The sequence below is a fragment of the Humulus lupulus genome, chromosome X (assembly GCF_963169125.1).
Source record: "Humulus lupulus chromosome X, drHumLupu1.1, whole genome shotgun sequence".
NCBI lineage: Eukaryota > Viridiplantae > Streptophyta > Magnoliopsida > Rosales > Cannabaceae > Humulus > Humulus lupulus.
In genome coordinates this window covers 7,738,033-7,760,744 of record NC_084802.1, presented here as the reverse complement: position 1 = coordinate 7,760,744, position 22,712 = coordinate 7,738,033, and the positions used below count along the sequence as shown (strand labels likewise).

Sequence of the window (22,712 nt, the reverse complement as noted above, 5' to 3'; positions counted from 1 at the left end):
TTTATTTCATTATGTTAATTTTTAAAAACCATTCATTAATTTATTTTAATGAGTTTGGTTACATGTTTCATTCCAAAATTATAAACATAAAGGTTTACAAACATATAATTCAAGTATATTTTAATAAATGCTTTTGTTTATTTCTTAATCGCATTAGTTCAATGTTTTTGCTTATAAACATTTAATATATACGGTTACAATCTCTACAATGTAATATTAGTTGTATTAGTTTTTTTTTTTTGTTGGAGATGATTGCATAATATATAGTTGTCTAAGGTAAGTTATTATACTGAAAAAAGTATTATTTATATGCAATTATTATAATACTTTTTTAATTTTGAAGTATGTTTTGTATTATTATTATAATAAAAATATATGGTATTATCTATGTATATCATTACATAAACGAGTACCATAATTAAAAAAAAACCCAAAAATTAAATAAAGGCACTTCCTTTCAACAAAATTTCCATCAAGTACAACATAGTTAACAGTTCTTCGTAAGCAAAAACTTGAAATTTTGCAGTTATAACTATCAAAACTGTTATTAACCAAAATTTTGAAACTTGACATTTGTACATATCACACAACCAAGTCCCATTATATTTAACAAAGACTAATTAGACAAGGACAAATAAATTCAAATAAAATAGATGAAATAATCTACTTTTCACTAATGCACATGATTTCCTACAAGAGGAAATACACCAAACTTTCAAACACTAGATAGAGAGCAAGTAGTTATCTCTAGGAGATTTCCTGCTTATTGATACTCAGCAATCTCAAAAACTCTGGCAGTTCCATCGAGCGACACCGAAACAAGGAAATCTTTATTGGCAGAAACAGAAAGACCTTGAATGACATCCGAGTGCCCGCTGAAGGTTCTTACACAGTCACCGGATAGACAATCCCATATCCGAACTTTCCCATCAGCGCAACCAGTTGCTATGAACCTAGATTCACCAAGCCATGTCAAGCAAGTAACCCCATCCTGTCCAAAAATGAAATTCATTATGTGAGAGATCAAAGTTCTAGCATCTAATGTGAATATGATACTCATTTTACAATAAATAGAACTCTAACCTCATGTTCACATGTACAACGTGGTGATGAATGCTGCAAATCCCAGATAATAAGCTTCTGATCCATACCACCTGTGGCAGCCCAAGGGGAACTGCCGGAAGCAATTTGGCACGAGTTGCAAAATATCAATACAAGGAAGATATCGAATGCGAACAATTTTCTATTAGAATGAGCTCTGTTCTTTTTATATACTTGTAAATTTGCAACTTTTGTTTGGCTAGAACCAATCTATTTTCGATTCCTTAAGTGATGTTCTTATCATTCCAGATTACACAAAAGGGAAATTATTGACATTTGAATGTCTAAAGAGACTAAATCAAAGAAAGTATCATCAAAAGAGTCTACATAATAAGAAGATAACTTCTATGAGAAATATACTAGTTATGTCATATGCTCCAGGACAATAGACAAGACCTAATGTCTCCCTACTTTCTTTGCGTTTTATTTATATAGAGAAAGGGTTCGCGATTTCACAGTACCTTGGCGCAAACTCAACGCATTCAATTGAATCTGTATGAGATGCCAGCGAAGTAACAACCTGAAATTGTTAACACATGAAGTTTTATAGACCACCAAGCACTTTAAAAACTAACACCCATCAAAATCAGTTGATCATTCTATGCAATCACACTTTATGTAGATATGGACATAACTTGTGTCATTGAGAGATTATAATATCATCAATGACAAGACAAATAGCTCAATTGGCATAACTTTTCACTATTTACTTAAAATGAAGTTGAGAAAAGCAAAAAAGACAAATTAAAAACGTTCTCTTAATCAACCTCAACATTAGTTGTTGATCGTTGTCACTAGTTAAGGGTTTTGTGGGATACAACAATAAATTTTGATGATATTCAAAGAACATATCAAGCATTACACAACTAGAAAATTAGCAATTAACTCCACATTGTTAAATTTACAAGAATTTTTTTTTATAATTTTGCCCTTTGAATTTGTCACAAATTTATAATATAGTCCTTAAACTTGTCATCAATTAGCATTCCCTTTCAAAAAAGAATATGGTTGCCAGAATTTTAAAACAGAGACATCACTATCAAATTCAATGGCCTAATTTTTAAATAATTAAAACAACAATCACTTTGCCAATTTGCCAAAATTCAGGAGGTATTTATGCCAATAAAATTCAATTTAGTATAATTTTGAAGAGATAAGAAAATTACCCTTCCAGTAGATATATTTACAATGTGGACAGAACCATTCTTTGAACCAGTAAGGGCAAGAGCTGAATCAGGGCTTATTGCCAAAGACGTAATTCCTTCAGTGTGATATGGATAGCCTAGAGAAAAATAAGTGTCCACGAGGGTACTTAAGCAGTAAATTTTCCATTGCATATAATACAACATAAAACACAATATTGACAATGTGCCAAGATATTAAAATGCAAATGTATACCCTACTATATTTAAGATAAAAATTATGGTTAAACAGGCAAGAAATTGGAGCACCCACATGGTGTGGTAAAAAAAAACTCATGGTATGGTCATTCATACTTATCGATCTTTTGAAGTTCATATCAACCATTACAGCTTACCATGTTGTTCCTGAATTATTTAATTCCTACTACAGTACCATTTTCTTCAAAAACACCTAAATATTATTAAACATTTGGATCTAATAAATTGTCTAAATTGCTGGAGGTATTTGAGTTAGAATAAGAGAAAAGGGTGGAACACTGAAAAGACTTGACAAAGAACATTTTGAAAGCCCAAGGAAAACGCATCTAGCAGTGAACACTTTATTGTAGGGAATGAATGATAGAATACTTAATTGCATCGAATAAAAGATAAAATAAAAACAACATTTTGCAGTGCCTCAAATAAAAAAGGTACACAATATCTGATGCTGTTGTGCATAATGAAAGCCCAAAGAAAAAAAGCAAATGACACAAATTAGTGGTCATGGAATGAATGATCTATAAAAAGGAACTTTTGCATTGCCTCAAAATGTCAAAAGTTTAATTCACAAATTTCAAATCCACTATTACAGGATGCAACCCAATAAAATCCACATATCATCTTAAATTTGTAGAACCCAAGGCCAGAAAAAAAAAAACTACCACATTTCACTAAGATCAATATTCAATTACAACTATGAAAAAAAATGAAATGGAAATTTTACAGCAAAAATCAAGTACATACCTCTTACAGCATGAATATTTTCACCAGTTTTGGGATTCCATATTATTAAAGATGCATCATCAGATCCAGTACATATTGTTTTACCTTAAATGACCAGCAAAAGGAAAGATAAAGGAAATGAGAGATTTGCACAACACATTTTAAATCAGTGAAAACAAATAAAATTTGTGAGGACATCAATTTGTAAAGCACAGAAAAGAAAACAATAAAATAAAATCAAGACCAAGACCAAGACCAAGAGCTATAACATTACCATCAGGTGTAAAATCACCACAAGTTACAGTACTGCTGTGACCTGAAAACATGTTAAGATAGGTCCCTTTGTCAGCATTCCACATCCAAACAGTAGAATCCTGGGAACCAGCCAATACAAGATGCCCTCTAGGATGCCATCTGACCCACTGAGAAATCACATTGCTCAAACTCAAACTCAAACTCAAACTCAAATTCAATAAATATAACAGTACCACTCAATATTGCCTCACAATCTGACCTCAATTCCATCTCCAGGACCATCAAGCACACACTTCAGATTTCCTGTGGAAGTGTCCCATATTTGGATAAGCCCATCAAAACTTCCAGATGCAAGCAACTGCCCATCAGAACTATAGGCCAAACTAGACACAGAATCCTTATGACCTGCAGATAAGCTTGGGAGAGATTAAAATGGATCCATGCAAACAAAGTGAAAACATAAGCTCTGCTAAATGTACTAATTTCTGAGTAGCTACTACTTTAAAACCTCGGGATAGAAGGTACAAGCAAATAGATCACAAATGTAAAAGTAAAACAATGAAAATATAAAGAATGTCGCTATTTCTAATGCTCATACCTTGAAGCTCAGAAGCCCAATCTCCTCGACCAATCCTCCAAAGAAAACCTTTGTCATCTCCACCCCCGGTTGCTACTAATGAGGCATCTGTTGGGCTGCAGGCAACCGAGTATAGCTCATCTGCACACAAAATTGTCAAGAAAAACGATTATGTAACATACAAAAGAAAAAAGATAATTTTAATTAGGGGTGTCAATATAAGTCACGACACAATCATACCCTACAATCTTCAGATACGTAAAACTCAACATATTGATACCCCAAACATCATGAAAATAAACCATAAGACTAACCACCCAGCCAAACTCCTCATAAGTTGCACAAAAGACATTATAAAATTAAAAAGGGTACAGAGTTTCATTAATAAATGAATGAGAAAAAAGGAAAAATAATATGTATTACCAGTGTGACCAGTGAATATGTGCATAGAATCATCAGGCTCATCTGCAGAAGAAAAAAAGGCCACACCAGTCAATTCAACTTGATATCAAACCATTAATAATAGATTTTGATATTACTAAATTTGTAAGCATATAGTCATAATTTAAGTAAAATACCAGCCAATTCAGCGTCAGAGGCAGCCTCGTCGTCCTCCACATCAGGAAGGTCTGCGTGCCATAATAAATTAGCAAAGGCACTTGTGCAAAAGAGAGAAATATGCATTATATATTTAGACACACAGTAAAAAGATACCTTCTTCATCCACATTAATTTCCTGGAGAATGTCAGAATCATCAAGGAAAACATCATTATCATCATCATTCTCAGGATTGTTCATCTTCTTCTGCTGCACCATGGCCAAACAAGTCAGTCTCTTGCATGTATGTCTCTTCCAATAATTGCAAATAAACGAAGCATAAAAGCATAACGTAAGCATTCAAAATAACTAGATCCTAAACTGTTAGATGAATAACACTTTAAAATGTCATTGAGTAATTATATCAAACACTTGATAAGCACGCAACAAATATATGTCATTAAAAACCCAAACTTCTTGAAACAAATTGAAATGTAAAAGTATATTTTCTAATATAGTTCAACCCAATAAAAAAAATGGGTGGCATCTCACGGAAAGCCCAGTTTCATCAATATGCTTCGAATCCCTAAACTGGCAGTGAAAAAACAAAGAAAAATCTAATTTGACCACAATAATTTTTTAAAAAAAAGTTTAGCTCTTTCTTCCTTTTTTTTTTTCTCGAGAAATCGAGAACAAACTCCCAGTGACAGTGAAAAAAAAATCTCTTACAATGGATAAATGGCAACACAAATGCTTCTAATCAAAAGCAAAATCATACCAATGGAACCCAAGAGAGAGAGAGAGAAGACCGTGAAACGGGTGAGGAGGAAGGAGAGAGAGAGGAATCGGCCAGAGGGGCTGCGTAAGGAGGAGCGGGAGAGAGGCGGTGAGGTGAGGAGGGAGAGAGAAAAGTGTATTTATATAGATAATTACTTGAATTATTTTAAATTTTAATAATAATTTTTTTTTTTTAAATTAATTTTTTTGTTCTGTTTAAATATTCCAATTCCAAAAACAAGTATTTGAATCCAAGTTTGTCTCTTTCACTCTCACCGCCGCTACCATTGCCGCGGCCGCCGCCACACGACGGCGCGACCACTGCTCTTAGCGACTTTCGACATCTTATTTGATCAAGTTTTGACTTTATTCAATCGTGAGACCAATCAATGTTGTCTGTTCTGATTTTTCAAAGCTTGGTCGAAGCTCATGGAAAGTGTGAATATGAATGAATTTCTTCTTATTCTTCTTCTAACGACTGTGGCGAATGAGACCTCTTCTTCATTCAAGTTCGAGGCTTCAGCATCGTTGCTCAGTGAAGGACCTCCGTACATGTATCGCCTTGTTACAAGCTAGTGCCAATGAGAAGAATCTCATTAGAGGTAAGCAAGTTCACTCCTACATGCTCACCAATGGCTTCCTTAACTCTCCTCCTTCGATTACTAGTGTTATTAATATGTACTCCAAGTGTCAAAGAATGAATGACGCTGTTTCTGTCTTCAACCACCCGAGTGACGAAGACCGTAATGTTTTTGCATTCAACGCTGTGATTGCTGGATTTATTGCCAATGAGAGGTCGAGAGATGGGTTGGAGTTTTACAGAAGAATGCGTGAGGTGGGTGTTGTTGTTCCTGATAAGTACACTTTTCCTTGTGTTATTAGAGCTTGTTGTGATTTAATGGAGGTTAGGAAGATTCATGGGTTGTTGTTTAAACTTGGGTTGGAGTTGGATATCTTTGTTGGTAGTGCTTTGGTTAATACGTACTTGAAATTTGGGCTGATGGAAGATGCACAAGAAGTGTTTGTGGGAATGCCTGAGAAGGATGTGGTGTCGTGGAATGCCATGGTTAATGGGTATGCCCAGATCGGGTGTTTCGACGAGGCCTTGGAGATTTTCAGGATTATGAGTAAAGAAGGTGTTGTGCCAAGCAATTATACAGTTACAGGGGTCTTGTCGATTTTCGCAGTGACCGGAGATATCTACAATGGGAGAGCTGTTCATGGATTTGTGGTGAAGATGGGGTATGACTCGGGTGTTACAGTTTTAAATGCTTTAATTGATGTTTATGGAAAATGCAAGTGCACTAAAGATGCATTGGATATTTTTGAGATGATGGATGAGAAGGATATATTCTCATGGAACTCAATTATATCTGTTCATGAACAATGTGGTGATCATGATGGCACACTCAGGCTTTTCGACCAGATGTTAAGAGTAGGAGTTTTGCCTGATCTGGTCACCATAACTACAGTTCTTCCAGCTTGCTCTAATCTAGCTGCATTAATGCATGGTAGAGAGATTCATGGATACATGATTCGCAAGTCTTTGGGAAACAATGGTGATCAACACAATGGTATTGATGATGTTTTGATAAACAATGCTCTGATGGACATGTATGCAAAATGTGGGAGCATGAGAATTGCTCTTAAGATTTTCGATAAGATGAGCAATAAAGATACAGCATCTTGGAATATCATGATAATGGGCTATGGCATGCATGGCAATGGCAACGAGGCACTAAACATGTTTGCTCGAATGTGTGAGGCAAATTTCAAGCCTGATGAGGTCACACTTGTTGGAGTTTTATCAGCCTGCAATCATGCAGGTCTGCTAACACAAGGGCGCGAGTTTTTCACTCGAATGACGACGAAATACAGCGTGGCTCCAACCATCGAGCACTATACTTGTGTAGTTGACATGCTTGGTAGAGCTGGCAAGCTTAAGGAGGCTTATGAAATAGTAGTGACAATGCCGATAGAGGCCAACCCCGTTGTGTGGAGAGCCTTATTGGCAGCGTGTCGGCTCCATGGTGATGCAGACCTTGCCAGGATTGCTGCACAACGAGTGATTGAGCTTGAACCAGGGCATTGTGGTAGTTATGTTTTGATATCCAATATTTATGGAGTAGATGGTCAGTATGAAGAGGTATCAGAAGTTAGACAAACAATGAGACAACAAAATGTGAAGAAAACACCAGGTTGTAGTTGGATTGAGCTCAAGGATGGTGTACATACTTTTGTTACAGGTGATAGGGGCCATCCTGGTGCCCATTTAATTTATGCTGAATTGAATTCATTAACTGCTCGTCTTTGTGATCATGGATATGTGCCCCATATCTAGATCTGTTGTTTTTGAAATGTGAACAAAAGAAACGGTTTTTCATATGAGTAATAATATGTGCACTTAAAATATACACTCAAATATTATACACAGTGATGTAGCAGTTTAACCTAACCAATCATATTTATTAAAATTAGACCCACTATTTTAAAAAGTAGTGACACCACTATATATAATATTTGCATATATATTTTAAGTGCAAATATCATTATTCTTTCGTATATAGCGTTGGTATTACTCTTTTCATACTTTCATTATTACACCTTGTATATCTATTAGAGTTGAGTTTTGTTTTTGTCTACACTCAACACTATTGAAAGAATAGTACTAAAAAGTAATAATTTTGGTGAGATTATAAAATCTTAATAAATGGTAACTTTCGAGCAATTTGCCGTTGTTTATAATTATACTTTATTCTTCATGATGAATTACTTTTTTTCAAGGGTACATGATGAATTACTTCAGTCTGAATCATTTTTTTTATTAAGTTCTTTCAAAGAAAGTATTTGGCGTCAATTTTTTATTTTTTTTAACCATACTAGCTTTACCTTTAGAGAAATTATAGCGTTGGTGTGGTAGGTCCATAAAGTTGCGTTGGAAGAAAATAAGAAAATTTAAAAGAATGACATTTGCATTAATAAATATGTACTGTATATGTGATTATTGAAAAGCAAAATAACATATCTTTAATCATGAATAGAAAGTATTATTAGGTTGGAGTGTAATTTTAATGTCATTTGATTATCATAGTATGTAATATGATGATAAGAAATTTGGACTTCGTATTCAATGCAGCCAACGGCACAGTTTCTTTCCAAGTCAAAACTTATATTCCATGTAAAAAAAAGGGTCCATGTTTAGCTTAATTTTAAGTTGGATCCTCTATTTTTTTTTTTTTAAAAAATACATTTTTTAGAATTTATATTTGATGAAATAGTTAAATATGATTTCATTCAATTAAAAAAATTATCTCCTGACTTTAATTACAGCATCATCGACTTGAAAATCAGATATCAATTTATCAATCTTTATGAGGTTATATTTAAAAATATTTCAACCGAATTCAGAATTAGGAGAACATTTCTAATAATTTTATAAAATACAGTCTAAAAATATATTCTTCATACCAGGGGGTGCTTCGTGAAATTAACTTAAATCAGTACATTAATGGCTACTGTGAGAGATAAAATATAGCTTTTAACACATCACGAAATCGTCCCCTTAACAACACCGATTCAAGTCCTAGATTCCTGTAATACTACTCTATTTGTGGATGTTTTCTAACATATTAACATAATCCAGAGACTGTAATATCATATTTTAAGTAAGCTGTTACAACAGTTGACCAAAATTGGCCTCTACTCTGTACAATCTAGATAATAAGCCATCATAGTGCCATCAGAGGATGAAGAACCTCTACCAAAATAGATGGAATTTACCTATAATTGAAATGTCTGGTTTTGGGAAGCAGATTCTTAAGTTTTCAGCTCTCTTTGGATGATGTCAAGAAACTAGAGTAGAGGAAACCTCAAACTAGCTTAGCTTACAATCAGTGCAGATCTCAAAAAAACACAAGAGAAAGCAAAACAAGACATCACACAAGGGCTTGCACAGAATATTTCATTTCAATGATCACATTAAGAATCTACTATTAGAAATATCTGAGTTCGGTTTTGCAATCGGTACAAAAACAAAATTAGATTGCAAGACTGGTTCCTAACGTCAAACGAAAAGAAGAGCCTAAGTACTCACCATATCTGAAACTAGCAACCGAATCTAACGTTCCATCACAGCCTCATCAAAGTTCCAGTCTCTGACAAGATCCCTTCTCACGGCACAGCTCCTGACTAACCGAGGGGTACCCGTTATACTACTGTTCGGCATTGAAGGTTGTGGGGTTACTTTAGAGGTTGATAGGGAAGAACTCATCGTGGGAGTAGGTAGAGATGATCTCCAGGTGGTTAAGCAGCTGGCAATACCAGAACATCTACCATCATTATCCGAGCTTGAAACCGAGTAACTCCTGAACGAATGTGATGGACTTTCTACACTGTGACATGCAAGACATGCTAGACTCATTTTTGAACCTGAAATTGCCACCAATGCAAAAATGCTATGCTGCAATTCATATGGAAAAGCGAAAAGAATGAGTACTCTGGATTCTTGAACAAAGGATTTCCTCTTATCAGTTTAAACTGGAAAAGTGGTATAACCTAACCCTGAAGAAGTATATTCATTAAAAAAAGAAAAACAACTGAAAATGATAGCAACTAAACAATGCAATGCAAGACAAGGAAATATCGACAGTCATTTAGATACTTCACAATTCAATAACAGGTAACAACATTACAAGTTCAAACTTCCACTGCATTTTAACAAGCCCTAAATACTAATATAATCTCTATATTCTCATCCATCCCAAAACAATATATAATCTCTATATGTATAGTACAGGTAATGAGGTTGAAGATAAATGTAAAACTAGTTATGTTTATTTTTTAGATTAAATGAAACTCAAATTAGCTAGCCAGCTTTGATCAGTGTGGATTTTAAAATGGTAAAAATATTTTAAATCTATGGATTTATGTTTATCATATTCATTTTGATTTTTTTTAATTGGACATGTCTTATAAATAGAAACAACAACAATCAAGTGTTTCACATCAATTAAGCTCACTTGTCACTTGTGTTGTGTAACTAAGCTAGGGACATCCTTTTGCTCCACTGAATTACAAGTTTGATCAGCATTAACTAATTGGCTATCACACCAAATGTATCATGATTTAATATACTTCCAAAGCAACAATATAGGATTTTGGGCAGAGTGAGATATTCTAGTCTATCAACAGAATGCTCCTATGTCGGGATAGCATCATAGGAGACACAAGATTTAAATGAAACTCGTATTTCCATTCAAAAAATCTGAATTTGCTTTAGAGACTGGCTTTATGTGCAGACATTAGGATTTACAAGTTTTGAGCTATATAAATAAATAACAGACAAGGATTATTGTTTGACGGCTAAGTGGAATCACAAGAGTCATGCTTTCCACACTATACACAAGTAGACATAAATAATGTCAAGATTCTATGGCTATTTCGAGGCATGGGTTATTTAAGGTAAGGTTAGGAAAAGTACGTGGTGTAGGATTACAATTTTGTATAAGGAAGAGAATTGTGATGGAGAAAGTTTAGGAAATACAGCAATTGGAAACTAATATTCACGACCAAAAAAAAAAGTCAAAGAGGACAGAGCAAAATGTTTAAATTATCGAAGTTTAACGTCTCCAAATATGTTGTAGCATCCTTACCAATGTCCTAATACTGGATTTATTAGGGGTAGAATTCTCATTTAGAGTAGATTTAAACATTACAAATTAAAGGAAAGAATCCAAAGAATCTTAGAATTAAAGGAGAGAATCCAACATAACACATATAGAATATCATATATGAAACATAAGTGATTCAAACATGATACATAGGCACAAACAAAAGTTCCCATATCTGACAAGAAATCTAGATTGTGGGATACAACCAATGATTTCAGTTTTTATAACCAAAATTTTGGGATCATGCCAAAGTTACTCAGCTTTCCTATCTCATTTTTCACACGTTCTTTTATTTATTCAAGTCATAGAGACCCCAACAAATATCAGAATTACATAACTCTTTTTCCTATACCTCTACCACTAAACCTAAAGCATAACTTTTTTTCCTTCAACAATTGGAACTAGAAATTAAAATCCACCAAACAGTGTAGAAATAAATAGTCCGAAGATTAATTTGCAAAGGACACATCATGTCAAGATAATAGATAAAGATGGTATGTCTTCAAAGAATCTTCCAATTCAACTTTCCAAGACTAATAACCAACTGAAAAACTTTCACATTTTGACTGATCACCAGCTTTCAAGACACTAGAAAACAATTGAAAGGCTCCAATAACTTTGAGAAAGAAGTTCAAAAAGTCATGATGAATCTACACCCTGATGAGCTATAAAAATCCCTTAGAAGCAAACAGGTTAGATCCTCTCTTTTTTTTTTTCTGCCCTAGGGCCTAAATCCTCTGAAAATGTAATTCAAGCCAAAATCTTGAAATTATTCAAGCCTCTAACCTTTCGCTCCAAAGTCTCCTATATCATACCTGTTGAAGTCTTAGAAAACACTCATTTCATTATAAGAATAGTGAAAATCAATCTAGCATTTCTGATCAAATAATGCTCAAATAACACAACAATTGCCTTGTAACTTAGACGGTGACATAATCTTGTTTATACAGTAAGATAAAAGGTCAAAATTAAACCACATGCACAAGCATGCATAGAAGCACATACTTTATTTTTATGGAAAAAAGCTGCTTGTTAGTCCACTAAATAGTCTTATAACATTTGGATCTGTAATCTGTATGTAGTCAGTTAACACTATAGTAATATGAATGAATAGCTAATCATTACAAGAACATCTTGACAAGCACTAGAACTGAATAAGATAAGATTTCCTTCTTTCTTTCATTGTGTTTCCTATATCGGACTTAAACCTTCAAAAATGTAAAAGGACTGGATATGGGTTATAGCCTTAAAGGTAGCATATCAAAATAAACTGAATCAAACCAGCTAATTCATTTTGAGTATAGAACTTTCCTAAATTCCCCAAACTCATTTGAAAAGTTGATGTGTGAGTTCAGATTTTATGACAATGACATACATATACTTACACCAGACAACACCCTTGAATCTAGGCTGACATGTATTGTCATTCCAGTTAGATTCTAACAAACCTCATCAATAGCTTCTTTTTTTTTAATAAAAAAGATGTATTTATGCATTTGTAATTCTTGACACTTGAGTACTTACTTTTCTTTCTTAGAAAAACTCTTCCAATAAGAGATAAACTTATAGATGCAAATGTTTACAAAGAGCAAAATTTCAAATACAATTATATATATAAAGTACTCATGTCTAAAAAGGAAAACCCATAACCGAAACCAACCAATAATCTCAAAAACACAAAACTTACACGATCGAAACACAAAAATCAATTAGAAAAAAACTTTTATTAATTGACTTGAATCTCTAGCAATTAAGCAATAAGGAGTACCTGATAGCGATGAAGGGTAGAAAGCCAGAGAAAGGGGTTGGCCGGAGGACCCAAGAGGAGAGAAAGAATCTAGGGTTTTTGAGTGAATTTGAAAAGGAGAAGAGAAAACGCAGTGACTGTGTTGAAGAAAGGGGACAGACGCAGCTAGTTGAAAAGGAGAAAACTTGGTAGATCAAAGAGAAGAAGATGAGGAAGATTTGAATAGGGTTTGAAGAAGAAAAAGCCCTGCGTGTGTAGATAATGGCAATGGCGGGTATGGGGGATTGGATTGGTTGGAATGGAGAAGGATCTGGTGTGGTCTCTGGTCAGTTAAGACTTGAGAGAGTGAGAGTGGACTTTTGTATTTTATTAAACTATTTATTTGCTGTTAAAAAGTGATTTGATTTGATTCTCTTCTTCACCATTTCTTCTTCTCTTTTCTTTAATTAAAATAAGTGTTACTAATTTAGAAGATTCCATTACAACCAACCACCATATGATAACTCACATCAAATTTATTAGTTAATTAATTCATGACTACTTGTAATATTAGAAAGGATTATGCCTAGCAACCTAAATCAAGTTTTATTTACAACAATAATTAGATCTTTTTTTATTACAAAGATAATAACTTAAATATATGTCCATTTTGAAAGTATTTATATACTAAATTTAACTTTATTCTATTTTCATATTTAGTTTTTACTAGGTAGAAGCAACGTGTCATGCATGTTTGTTTAGCTTTAAAGTTGTAAATATTGTCTTTAATTTTATTAAAAAATGGTTTCCTATTTTTTCTAAAAAAATATATATAATAGAATAAATTATAGTTCTATAGTATATATAAATATTTATATCAATAATCTCAACATATATGATATCTAAACACAACGTTGACATAAATATATACTTACATGGCTACATGACATATATGTAAAATACAATAATATTTAAACATAAATTAATAATAGAAATAAAATAAGAATAGAAAACGTCATAGTGTAGAGAGTAATATACATGCATCAACTATTTTTAGTTTCTAATATATCTCACAATGTCTTTTGGTGAATTTGATGAAGAAAAAGAGCTTCAATCACTTGATAAAAAACAAACTATCATACAAATTTATAAGATAAAAAAATGATGTATGCCTTTATTATTTAAAATAAATATGATTAATTATTTAAATTATCATAAAATATCTTTAAAAATATCATATTTTAATTAATATATTTATTTATATTTGTTTAAGTTTTTTTTTTAATTTAACAGTGACAATAAAATATTATATATTATATATTTAATATAATATTAAGTTTAATTAAATTTTATTTAAATTATTAAATATATGGTTTTATAATTTTTAAATAATTATCATTGTAAAATATATTGAAAATATCTTATTTGAAATTGTTTAATTATTTATTTATTTAATTTTATTTAAGTTTAAGTCATATTTACAATATACCATTAAATATAAGAATATTCTGTTAAATATAAGAATATTCCGTTAAAGTTAACGGAAAAATAAATAAAAAACCGTTAAAACCAAAAATTTCCGTTATCTACACACTTTCTTATATAGAATAGACATGCTTTAGATCATTTCTCATGTGTGATCTAAGAAGTGCTAAATTTGGTAAAAGAATTTTTTTATTTTTTATTTTGTTCTAAAAATATTTTTTATTTTGATAATGGGATATTAACAAACCAAGTAGTTAATATAGAGTTTTTTTTTAAATGTTTAATATAGAGTTTATTATCCATGGTAATATTATTTTTGTATTTCTATTTTGTAAATTATAATTGATCAAACACATTAATTTCATCATTTAAAAAAAAGTAAAATAATTAAAACATAAAAAATGAGAGTTTGCATAATTTAAGTTTTACATATTTATGATTATATTATGTCTATATAATTATATTATGATCATTATAATTAAATTTTTAGTTATACTAATTAGTTATAACATAATAAGGTAAATATAATAGGATAAATAGGAAATTTCCTCCGAACTATAACTAAACTTTGTAGAATTTTTCCCCTAAACTTTTTTTCGTGGCAAAAGTTTTCCTTGAATTGTAACTAATATTATGAATGTGCCTTTTATATTACATTTCGTTCATTTTTTTAAAACAATTTGCTCATATAATACTGATGTTGCGCTAATGTGACAAGATTCAACACTCCTACCAGATAAATGCATACACACATAGTGATATAATAACAAATTTTAAGAATATGTATCTGCATTTTTTGAACTAATTTTTGAATGTTTAGTATCAATAAACTCGATTTTAACTAACTTCAGTTGACTAAATAGACCATCATACTATAATTATGCATGTGACATGTGGCTACATAGCAAACTGCTTAAAAAATAAACAGAATGTAACAAAAGGTGACTGTTTGCAATGATTTCCATAGTTCATTGGGCATTCTTTCCACAAAAAATAGTTTAGGAGGCAAAACTATAAGAGCTATAATTATGGGGAAATTGCTATTTTTCCAATATAATATAATATTTTTGTTGTAGATCAATTTATTAGTGTCTTGTCAAAAACATATTTTAATTTTAACATGTTTAAATAGATACAATATTTATATTAAAATTTATTTAATATGTTTAGTATGTGTGAATTGATTTTAATAAAATAAAATTCATTTTGGTCTTTTAATAACAACTAGTTAATCATATAGTTTACCAAAAAGTATGATAGATCTTTTACAATTTACAACCCTTTAAAATCTATAATTAATACAACACTTGTCTTATATATATATATTTTATATGTACATTTGATTTTGTATAGAGTCGACCACCTACTTACTTAAGTCTTCGTTACCTTATTTTTTTTAACATGACCGTGTATAATATAATTATAGGGAATCTCATACAAATTTTCAAATTTTTTTAATAATTTAGATTACTTAAATTAAGATTAAAATAAATTATTGTTGCATACATATTTATTTCAATACTAGATATAATTAACTTGCAAGGCAAGTTTTATTAGTTTTATTTATAAAAATGATTAATTATTTTTATAAATTTACATTAATGTTATATAGATTTTAAATAAATATTTTATTTTAATTAAATAATTTATTTATTTATTTTTATTTAAGTTAATGTTTGTTCTAGTTTTTGAATTTGGAAGTGAGAACAAAAGATTATATATTGTATGTTTAATATAATATTAAATATTATACGTAGATTTTAAATTTAAGTTTTTTGCTAATTTTTTTTAAAAGTAATTTGTTGCTAATTGACAGCAGATTATATTATATGTTTAATATGATATTATTCTATTAAGTAAGTTTAAGTTTAAATAAATTTTATTTAAGTTATAAAACATATGATTTTATTATTTTTAAATAATTATCATTATAAAATATCTTATTTTAATTTAATTAATTATTTATTATTTTAAAATAATTATCATTGTAAAATATCTAAAAAATTTCATATTTAAATTTGTTTAATTAATTATTATTTTAAATAATTATTATTGTTAAATATCTTAAAAATATCTTATTTTAATTTTTCTAATTATTTATTTTATTTTATTTAAGTTTAAGTGTTTACAAACTACCGTTAAGTATATAAATATTCTGTTAATATAAAAATATTCTGTTAAAGTTAACTTTAAAAAAATAAAAAATTGTTAAAACCAAAAAATTTCATTATCTACACATTTATTGTATAGAAGGGATCATTGTATAGAAGGGATTTATACGTGTGCACTTGGTAATAATTTCAAAATTTTCTAAAAAAGTTATAATAAATACTTTGTAACTAACTTAATCATATTCATGTAAAAAGGATGGATGGCCTTTGTAAAAAAAAAAGGGATGGGTTTCCATATATTTATAAGTTACTTTTTACACAATTTTTATACCGTTTGATCATATTTGATCTGATGGCGAAAGTTAAAACACCTATTCAAAACAATGAATACATACTTTAATAAAAAAAAACAATAATATTAAATTTATAATTAAAAATAAATAAATAATAATAGAAAGTTATCCAGTCCAGTGAGTCCACCCGAAGCAAGTTCTCCTTACTAGCGACACAGTATTATTCGTCTACCATTATTGTCGGCGTCGTCTGCAGTTGAAGTTTCTATCGTCGCTATCACCGTCTACCGTTACTGCCGTTAACGCTGCCTTGCCGTTGTCATTATCGCATTCGTCGTCTACCGTTGTTGCCGTCTTTTCTGGCATTGTCGTTGCCGGTGTGTATAGGTACCGCTGCTATTGCCGGTGAGTATGAAGATTTCCAACTGAACCCGAATAACAGTGTTACTTCAGTAAAGAAGAGAGAAAATTATTCTTCAAATCTTTGTGCATATGTCAAATTCACTACTTTTCCAAAATTATGTTTCATAAAGTCATTGCTTTTGGTGTTTTGTCAAACAGTCAACATTCAAAATAAGGTAAAATGGTCTTCCAGTGGAGAAGGAAGAAGAAAAGTATTAATCTTGAAGAAACGAAAAGAAAATTGTTACAATGTCGATCTGATGCCGTGTACTACTCGCCGTACATGGTTTGAAATTATGTGTTTATATTCTTCTTCCAGAAGTCTGCGCTTCACTGAGCACCATAGATATAGCTTGGAAAGACTATCATTTTCACAACCAAACAAACCAAACCCAGATTGCAAAAATGGCTTCTCAGCCTCAGCCTCAGCCCCAGCTCCTACTCTTACTTCTTCTTCTTCTCTCTACCATTACAGCCGCCATAAACCCAGGCACATCTCTCTACGCAAACAACTCAAAGCAGACTTGGGCTTCCCCAAACAGCACTTACTCTATGGGCTTTCTTCCCGCTGATCCACCTACTTCGCCGCCAACTTTCATCGCCGCCGTCGCCTACGCCGGCGGCGTCTCTATCTGGTCTGCTGGTGGAATAAACAACATCGCCGTCGACTCCGGTGGAGCTCTCCACTTCGAGTCTACGGGCAATCTCAGGCTCGTCAACGGTTCCGGTGCCGCCGTCTGGAGTTCCGATACGGGTGACCTCGGTGTGTCCTCTCTTGACGTTGGGGACGATGGAAATTTGGTTCTGAATAATGGGTCTGCCACAGTTTGGTCCTCCTTCGATCATCCGACGGACTCCATGGTTCCTTCTCAGAACTTCAATATCAGTAAGGTTTTGCGATCTGGGCTTTATTCATTTGGGATTACTAAGATGGGAAACCTTACTCTTAAGTGGAACAATAGTATAGAGTACTGGACACAAGGCTTGAACTCTTCGATCAGAAATAACCCTTGGGACCCAAAAAGTGTCGTTACAATCACTACCAATTTGAGTTCACCTAGTCTGGCGTTACAGTCCATTGGAATTCTTTCCATCTCGGATCGAAATTTGCCTACGGCTGCCATTGCTGCTTATAGTAGTGACTATGCTGAAGGTAGTGATATATTGAGGTTTCTGAAATTAGATAGTGATGGGAATTTGAGGATTTATAGCTCTGCTAGGGGTAGTGGGACTAAAACTGAGAGATGGGCAGCTGTTACTGACCAGTGCCAAGTTTTTGGCTACTGTGGAGACATGGGAATTTGTAGTTATAATGATTCTTTTCCAGTTTGTGGGTGCCCATCTCAGAATTTTGAACTAGTTGATCCTAAAGATAGTAGAAAAGGGTGTAAGAGAAAAGTGGAGATTGATGATTGTCCAGGGAACGCTACCATGTTGGATTTGGAGCATACCCGGTTCTTGACTTACCCTCCTGAGTATCAAGCCCAGGTTTTCTTCGTTGGTATATCAACTTGTAGGCTAAATTGTCTTGTGAGTGGCTCTTGTGATGCTTCAACTTCATTGTCTGATGGCACAGGGCTTTGTTTCTACAAGACACCTGGTTTTCTTAGCGGATATTCAAGCCCAGCTATGTCTAGTAGATCTTATATCAAGGTTTGCGGTTCAGTGAGTCCAAACCCTTTGCCTTCTTCGCAGAATGTTGGCAACAGTAAAAAGTGGAAGATTCGCCCTTGGATAGTTGCTTTTGTGGTTTTGACTACCCTTTTCAGTTTGATGGCATTAGAGGGTGGTTTGTGGTGGTGGTTCTGTAGAAATAGGCCTAACTTTGGTGGATTGTCTGCTCACTACGCCCTTCTGGAGTATGCTTCTGGTGCACCAGTTCAGTTCTCATACAAGGAGCTGCAGCATGCGACAAAGAGATTCAAGGAGAAGCTCGGATCAGGTGGATTTGGGACGGTTTATCGAGCTGTTCTTTCGAACAAAACAGTGGCTGCTGTTAAGCAGCTTGAGGGGATTGAGCAAGGTGAGAAACAATTCAGGATGGAGGTTGCTACTATTTGTAGTACCCACCATATGAATCTGGTGAGACTAGTCGGATTTTGCTCTGAAGGGCGTCACAGACTGTTAGTATACGAGTTCATGAAAAATGGATCCCTTGATTCATTCCTTTTCAATACAGAAGGCAATTCAGGAAGATTGTTAAACTGGGAATGTCGTTTCAACATAGCTCTTGGCACTGCAAGAGGAATCACTTACCTCCATGAGGAGTGTCGAGACTGCATTGTGCATTGTGATATTAAGCCAGAGAACATTCTTTTAAATGAAAACTATTGTGCCAAAGTTTCAGACTTTGGCCTCGCAAAGCTGATTGACGCGAAGGATCATCGGTACAGAACTCTGAAGAGTGTAAGAGGTACTAGAGGTTATTTGGCACCTGAATGGCTTGCAAATCTCCCAGTAACTTCAAAATCCGATGTTTATTCATATGGAATGGTTCTACTGGAAACAGTGAGTGGTAAAAGAAACTTTGAAGTGTCAGCAGAAACAAATCATAAAAAGTTCTCCGTTTGGGCTTATGAGGAGTTTATGAATGGTAACATTCAGAATATTGTTGACAAAAGGCTTGTTGTTGACCAAGATGTTGATATGGATCAAGTTATGAGGGCAGTTCAGGTGAGCTTCTGGTGCATACAAGATCAACCATCTCATAGGCCGATGATGGGAAAAGTGGTTCAGATGCTTGAAGGTATCATGGAAATTGAGAGACCCCCAGCTCCAAAGGCAGCCCCAGAAGTGTCTATTTCCAGAAATGCAAGCAGCAATGCCAGTGCTCTATCAAGTGCTGCAACATCAGCAGCACCAGCACAGTCTTCATTTTCGTCCTTCCAAACTACAGGGACGCCTTTAGCGTCTGAAAAGGCATAGTCGATCCTTTTACATTCAGATCAAAAGTGAAGCTCATCCGCGCACCCTTGTGTTTTTGTTTGTCTACAAGCAGAGGCTACACTATCTTGAAATGCCATCACCTTGGAGTCCCAACTGGTATCCTGAGTAACGACATAGCATTTGTTATAGTATTCCGAATGGTTAGGCAGATGGGGTAACCTAGTTTAACAAAGAATGGAGATTTTGTGAAAAGAAATGCAGCTTAGAATATAAGATTGTTCATTGTATTAAGTGTATAGTTTAAAATGCACATAAGTTTATTCCTATGAGTGTGAGATATAAGGGAAATATTATTTATAGCTTTCTGTCTCCTTAGCACAATCGATTCAATAAAGGTTAAGAGTTCCAGAATTATGGTTGTATACAAAGGTTTTGTTCTTTTGAATAATCTTTTTTCCTTCAGTTCTAGTACTAAACTTTTTGCTGGTAACTTCATATTTAGGCTGAAATGCAGATTGAGACTAATAACCAACTGAAAAACTTTCACCTTTGGACTGATCACCAGCTTTCAAGAAACTAGAAGACAATTGAAATGTTCCAATAACTTTGACAAAGAAGTTCATAAAGTAATGATGAGCTATAAAAATCCATCAGACAGCAAACAACTATATAAAGATCCTCTCTTTTTTCTTTTTTCATTCTTTCGAATGGCCTAAATCCTCTGAAAGTGTATAGTTTCACTTTCAAGCCAAAATCTTGAAATTAGTCATGGTATTACAATTCTAAGCAAGCTTCTAACCTTTCTCTCCAATGTCTTCTGTATCATACCAGTTGACATCTTAGAAAACACTCATTTCATCAATCAAGCATTTCTGATCAAATAACACAACAATTGCCTTGTAAGAAAAAAGATCAAAATTAAACCACATGCACAAGCTTGTTTGTCCACTAAAATAATTATGTGTGCATGTTTATGAAGCCAGGTAACACTACACTAATATGAATCAATAGTCTGATAATTACAAGAACATCTTGAACCACACTTGGACTGTACAAGTAGTCATGAATTATTTAACTAATAAATTTGATGTGGGTTATGATATAGTTAGGTGTGAAAAAGCTTCTCGATTGTATTTTTGATTAATTATTTCATTGGGAAGCATAAGATTGAGAGCATCGCTATTTCATTATATTTTTTTTATTAATTATTTCATTGTTAAGGACACGATTTTTCGATAAGAATTCCAATCTTTTTTGGGATCAAGACGAGGGTTGTTATTGCTTAAAGAATGTCAAAAATGTGTTCAAGTTCTACGTACGTGGCGAAGGTATTGCTAGGGGCTTTTGGCGACGACGGTGTTGAAGAGTATGTATGATTTGAATGCGAAATCATATAATATAGTGGTACCTTATAAGGATGGGATCATCTTTAAAAAAAAAAAGCAATTATCTTTTGGTTAATCATCACATAACCTTGTAGATAGCGAACTAAAGAGTTACCAAAAAGTAACTAAAGCTGTAAAGTTTTTTCTGTGATTTTCAATTTAAAGGTTACCTGAAAGTATATAGAAAAAAAGACATGCTTTGAAAAGTAATTAATATAACAAGTTACTAAAGAGTAATCAAAACAATAAATTAAATTTTAACCCTATAAAAGTTACTAGAAATTAACAAAAATAATATAAGTCACATTTTAAAAAGTATCTAAAATAATAAATTACCAAAAAAGTAACCAAAATAATAGAATAACAAAAGGCAACTAAAATAAAAAGTTACTAAAAAATAACTAAAATAACAAATTACCAAGTAGTAACTACAATAATAAGTTACCAAAGGGAAATTTGACATTTTAGGCTAAAATTAAACCCATGCTGTTTAATTAAACTATCTAATTATATATTTTGTAACTATTATTTTAATTCTTTTCCATCCCAAAAATGCCCTTCTTCTAAACCAAAAAAATCACCTTCATTCTCTCTCTCTCTCTCAGTCTCTCTCTCTCTTGCTCTCTCTCTCTCTCAGACCAAAAAAAAGCACCACGGCTTGCAGTCAGCCGGACCTCCCACACACTCAACCGACCTCCACATTCATTTTTTTCACCCAAAAGCAATGGGTAAGTGTTTTTTATGCAAAATATTGTTGGCTTTTGTGTATATTTAGTGTAAGTTGTATGGATCTGCACATTGTTGGTTGTATTTTGTCCATTTTGTGTTCTGAAATGAAAGTAGACTATGTTCCGTTTTCTGCGTTTTTTTCTGGGTTTTTTGTTTTTTTTGCGATTTTTGAACGATAAATTGCGATTTTGTGCGATTTATACCAAAGTCAGAGGTAAGGGATGAAACTATGCAATATTTGAACGATGCCATTGCGATTTTGTGCGATGTTATATGTGTGGCAAAAACTAAGTATTTTGGGCGATTTTAGTGCGATTTTTGGGCGATTTGTGGGCGATTTAAATTTTTTTGTTTGTGACAGATTCAACTGTATTTGTGGCTGTATTGTATGATGGTGTTTGGGCTGTCGAGGGTTTCAACTGGGTATTCAATTCCCCAACAAGTAAGACGTTGATGTTTGACATTGACACTACTTTGGAAAAGTTGCGTGAAATTTTGTATGAAGAGTTGGATGTGGATCCTTTGGTGTATGAACTGAAATTAGAAGTCTGTTACATGTACATGAAAGACACCAAGTTTCCGCCAGAGGTTTTAGTGAAAGATAGTCAACTACGAGTGTTTTTTAGCATGAAGGCAAAGATGAGTGTGGACAACT

At 32.8% G+C, this 22,712-nt stretch overlaps 4 protein-coding genes across 7 annotated transcripts; 2 read left to right on the top strand and 2 right to left on the bottom strand.

The window, feature by feature from the left end:
• Positions 1-437: 437 nt before the first annotated feature.
• Positions 438-5,506, bottom strand: LOC133807230 (uncharacterized). Of its 3 annotated transcripts, none has more exons than XM_062245417.1 (12): positions 5,373-5,506; positions 4,771-4,864; positions 4,635-4,685; positions 4,480-4,521; positions 4,078-4,197; positions 3,739-3,884; positions 3,499-3,646; positions 3,246-3,329; positions 2,268-2,383; positions 1,563-1,621; positions 1,084-1,174; positions 438-991 (listed from the first exon to the last, which is right to left on the bottom strand). In XM_062245417.1, the coding sequence occupies exons 2-12, from the start codon at positions 4,853-4,855 to the stop codon at positions 764-766; spliced, it is 1,170 nt and encodes a 389-aa protein (XP_062101401.1). In that variant the 5' UTR covers positions 4,856-4,864; positions 5,373-5,506; the 3' UTR covers positions 438-763. The 3 variants fall into 3 exon arrangements, with proteins under 3 accessions (XP_062101401.1, XP_062101402.1, XP_062101400.1); XM_062245418.1 differs by having other exon boundaries at positions 4,771-4,861; positions 5,373-5,500; XM_062245416.1 differs by lacking the exon at positions 5,373-5,506 and having other exon boundaries at positions 4,771-4,888.
• Positions 5,507-5,590: 84 nt separating this feature from the next.
• Positions 5,591-7,783, top strand: LOC133807229 (pentatricopeptide repeat-containing protein At3g14730). Its single transcript, XM_062245415.1, has one exon. The coding sequence runs from the start codon at positions 5,859-5,861 to the stop codon at positions 7,710-7,712; it is 1,854 nt and encodes a 617-aa protein (XP_062101399.1). The 5' UTR covers positions 5,591-5,858; the 3' UTR covers positions 7,713-7,783.
• A 1,535-nt stretch (positions 7,784-9,318) lies between these two features.
• Positions 9,319-13,158, bottom strand: LOC133803948 (uncharacterized). 2 transcript variants are annotated; one of them, XM_062242094.1, is made up of 2 exons: positions 12,809-13,158; positions 9,319-9,931 (listed from the first exon to the last, which is right to left on the bottom strand). In XM_062242094.1, exon 2 carries the CDS (start codon positions 9,789-9,791, stop codon positions 9,489-9,491), a length of 303 nt encoding a protein of 100 aa, XP_062098078.1. In that variant the 5' UTR covers positions 9,792-9,931; positions 12,809-13,158; the 3' UTR covers positions 9,319-9,488. The 2 variants fall into 2 exon arrangements, with proteins under 2 accessions (XP_062098078.1, XP_062098077.1); XM_062242093.1 differs by having other exon boundaries at positions 9,319-9,830; positions 12,809-13,155.
• A 3,685-nt stretch (positions 13,159-16,843) lies between these two features.
• LOC133803981 (G-type lectin S-receptor-like serine/threonine-protein kinase At1g34300) lies at positions 16,844-20,371 on the top strand. The gene is made up of 2 exons (XM_062242127.1): positions 16,844-17,060; positions 17,217-20,371. The coding sequence occupies exon 2, from the start codon at positions 17,463-17,465 to the stop codon at positions 19,980-19,982; it is 2,520 nt and encodes an 839-aa protein (XP_062098111.1). The 5' UTR covers positions 16,844-17,060; positions 17,217-17,462; the 3' UTR covers positions 19,983-20,371.
• The last annotated feature ends 2,341 nt before the right edge of the window (positions 20,372-22,712 follow it).

What these genes read in the sequence shown, in the direction of transcription:
- LOC133807230 (XM_062245416.1), bottom strand. Translation starts at nt 4,873, where the DNA reads ATGGTGCAGCAGAAGAAGATGAACAATCCTGAGAATGATGATGATAAT. An exon ending in GTCCTGGAGATGGAATTGAG is followed by an intron (nt 3,647 to 3,738) that starts GTCAGATTGTGA and finishes GTGATTTCTCAG; the next exon opens with TGGGTCAGATGGCATCCTAG. An exon ending in AAATATTCATGCTGTAAGAG is followed by an intron (nt 2,384 to 3,245) that starts GTATGTACTTGA and finishes ATTTTTCTCTAG; the next exon opens with GCTATCCATATCACACTGAA.
- LOC133807229 (XM_062245415.1), top strand. Translation starts at nt 5,859, where the DNA reads ATGAGACCTCTTCTTCATTCAAGTTCGAGGCTTCAGCATCGTTGCTCA.
- LOC133803948 (XM_062242094.1), bottom strand. Translation starts at nt 9,791, where the DNA reads ATGAGTCTAGCATGTCTTGCATGTCACAGTGTAGAAAGTCCATCACAT.
- LOC133803981 (XM_062242127.1), top strand. Translation starts at nt 17,463, where the DNA reads ATGGCTTCTCAGCCTCAGCCTCAGCCCCAGCTCCTACTCTTACTTCTT.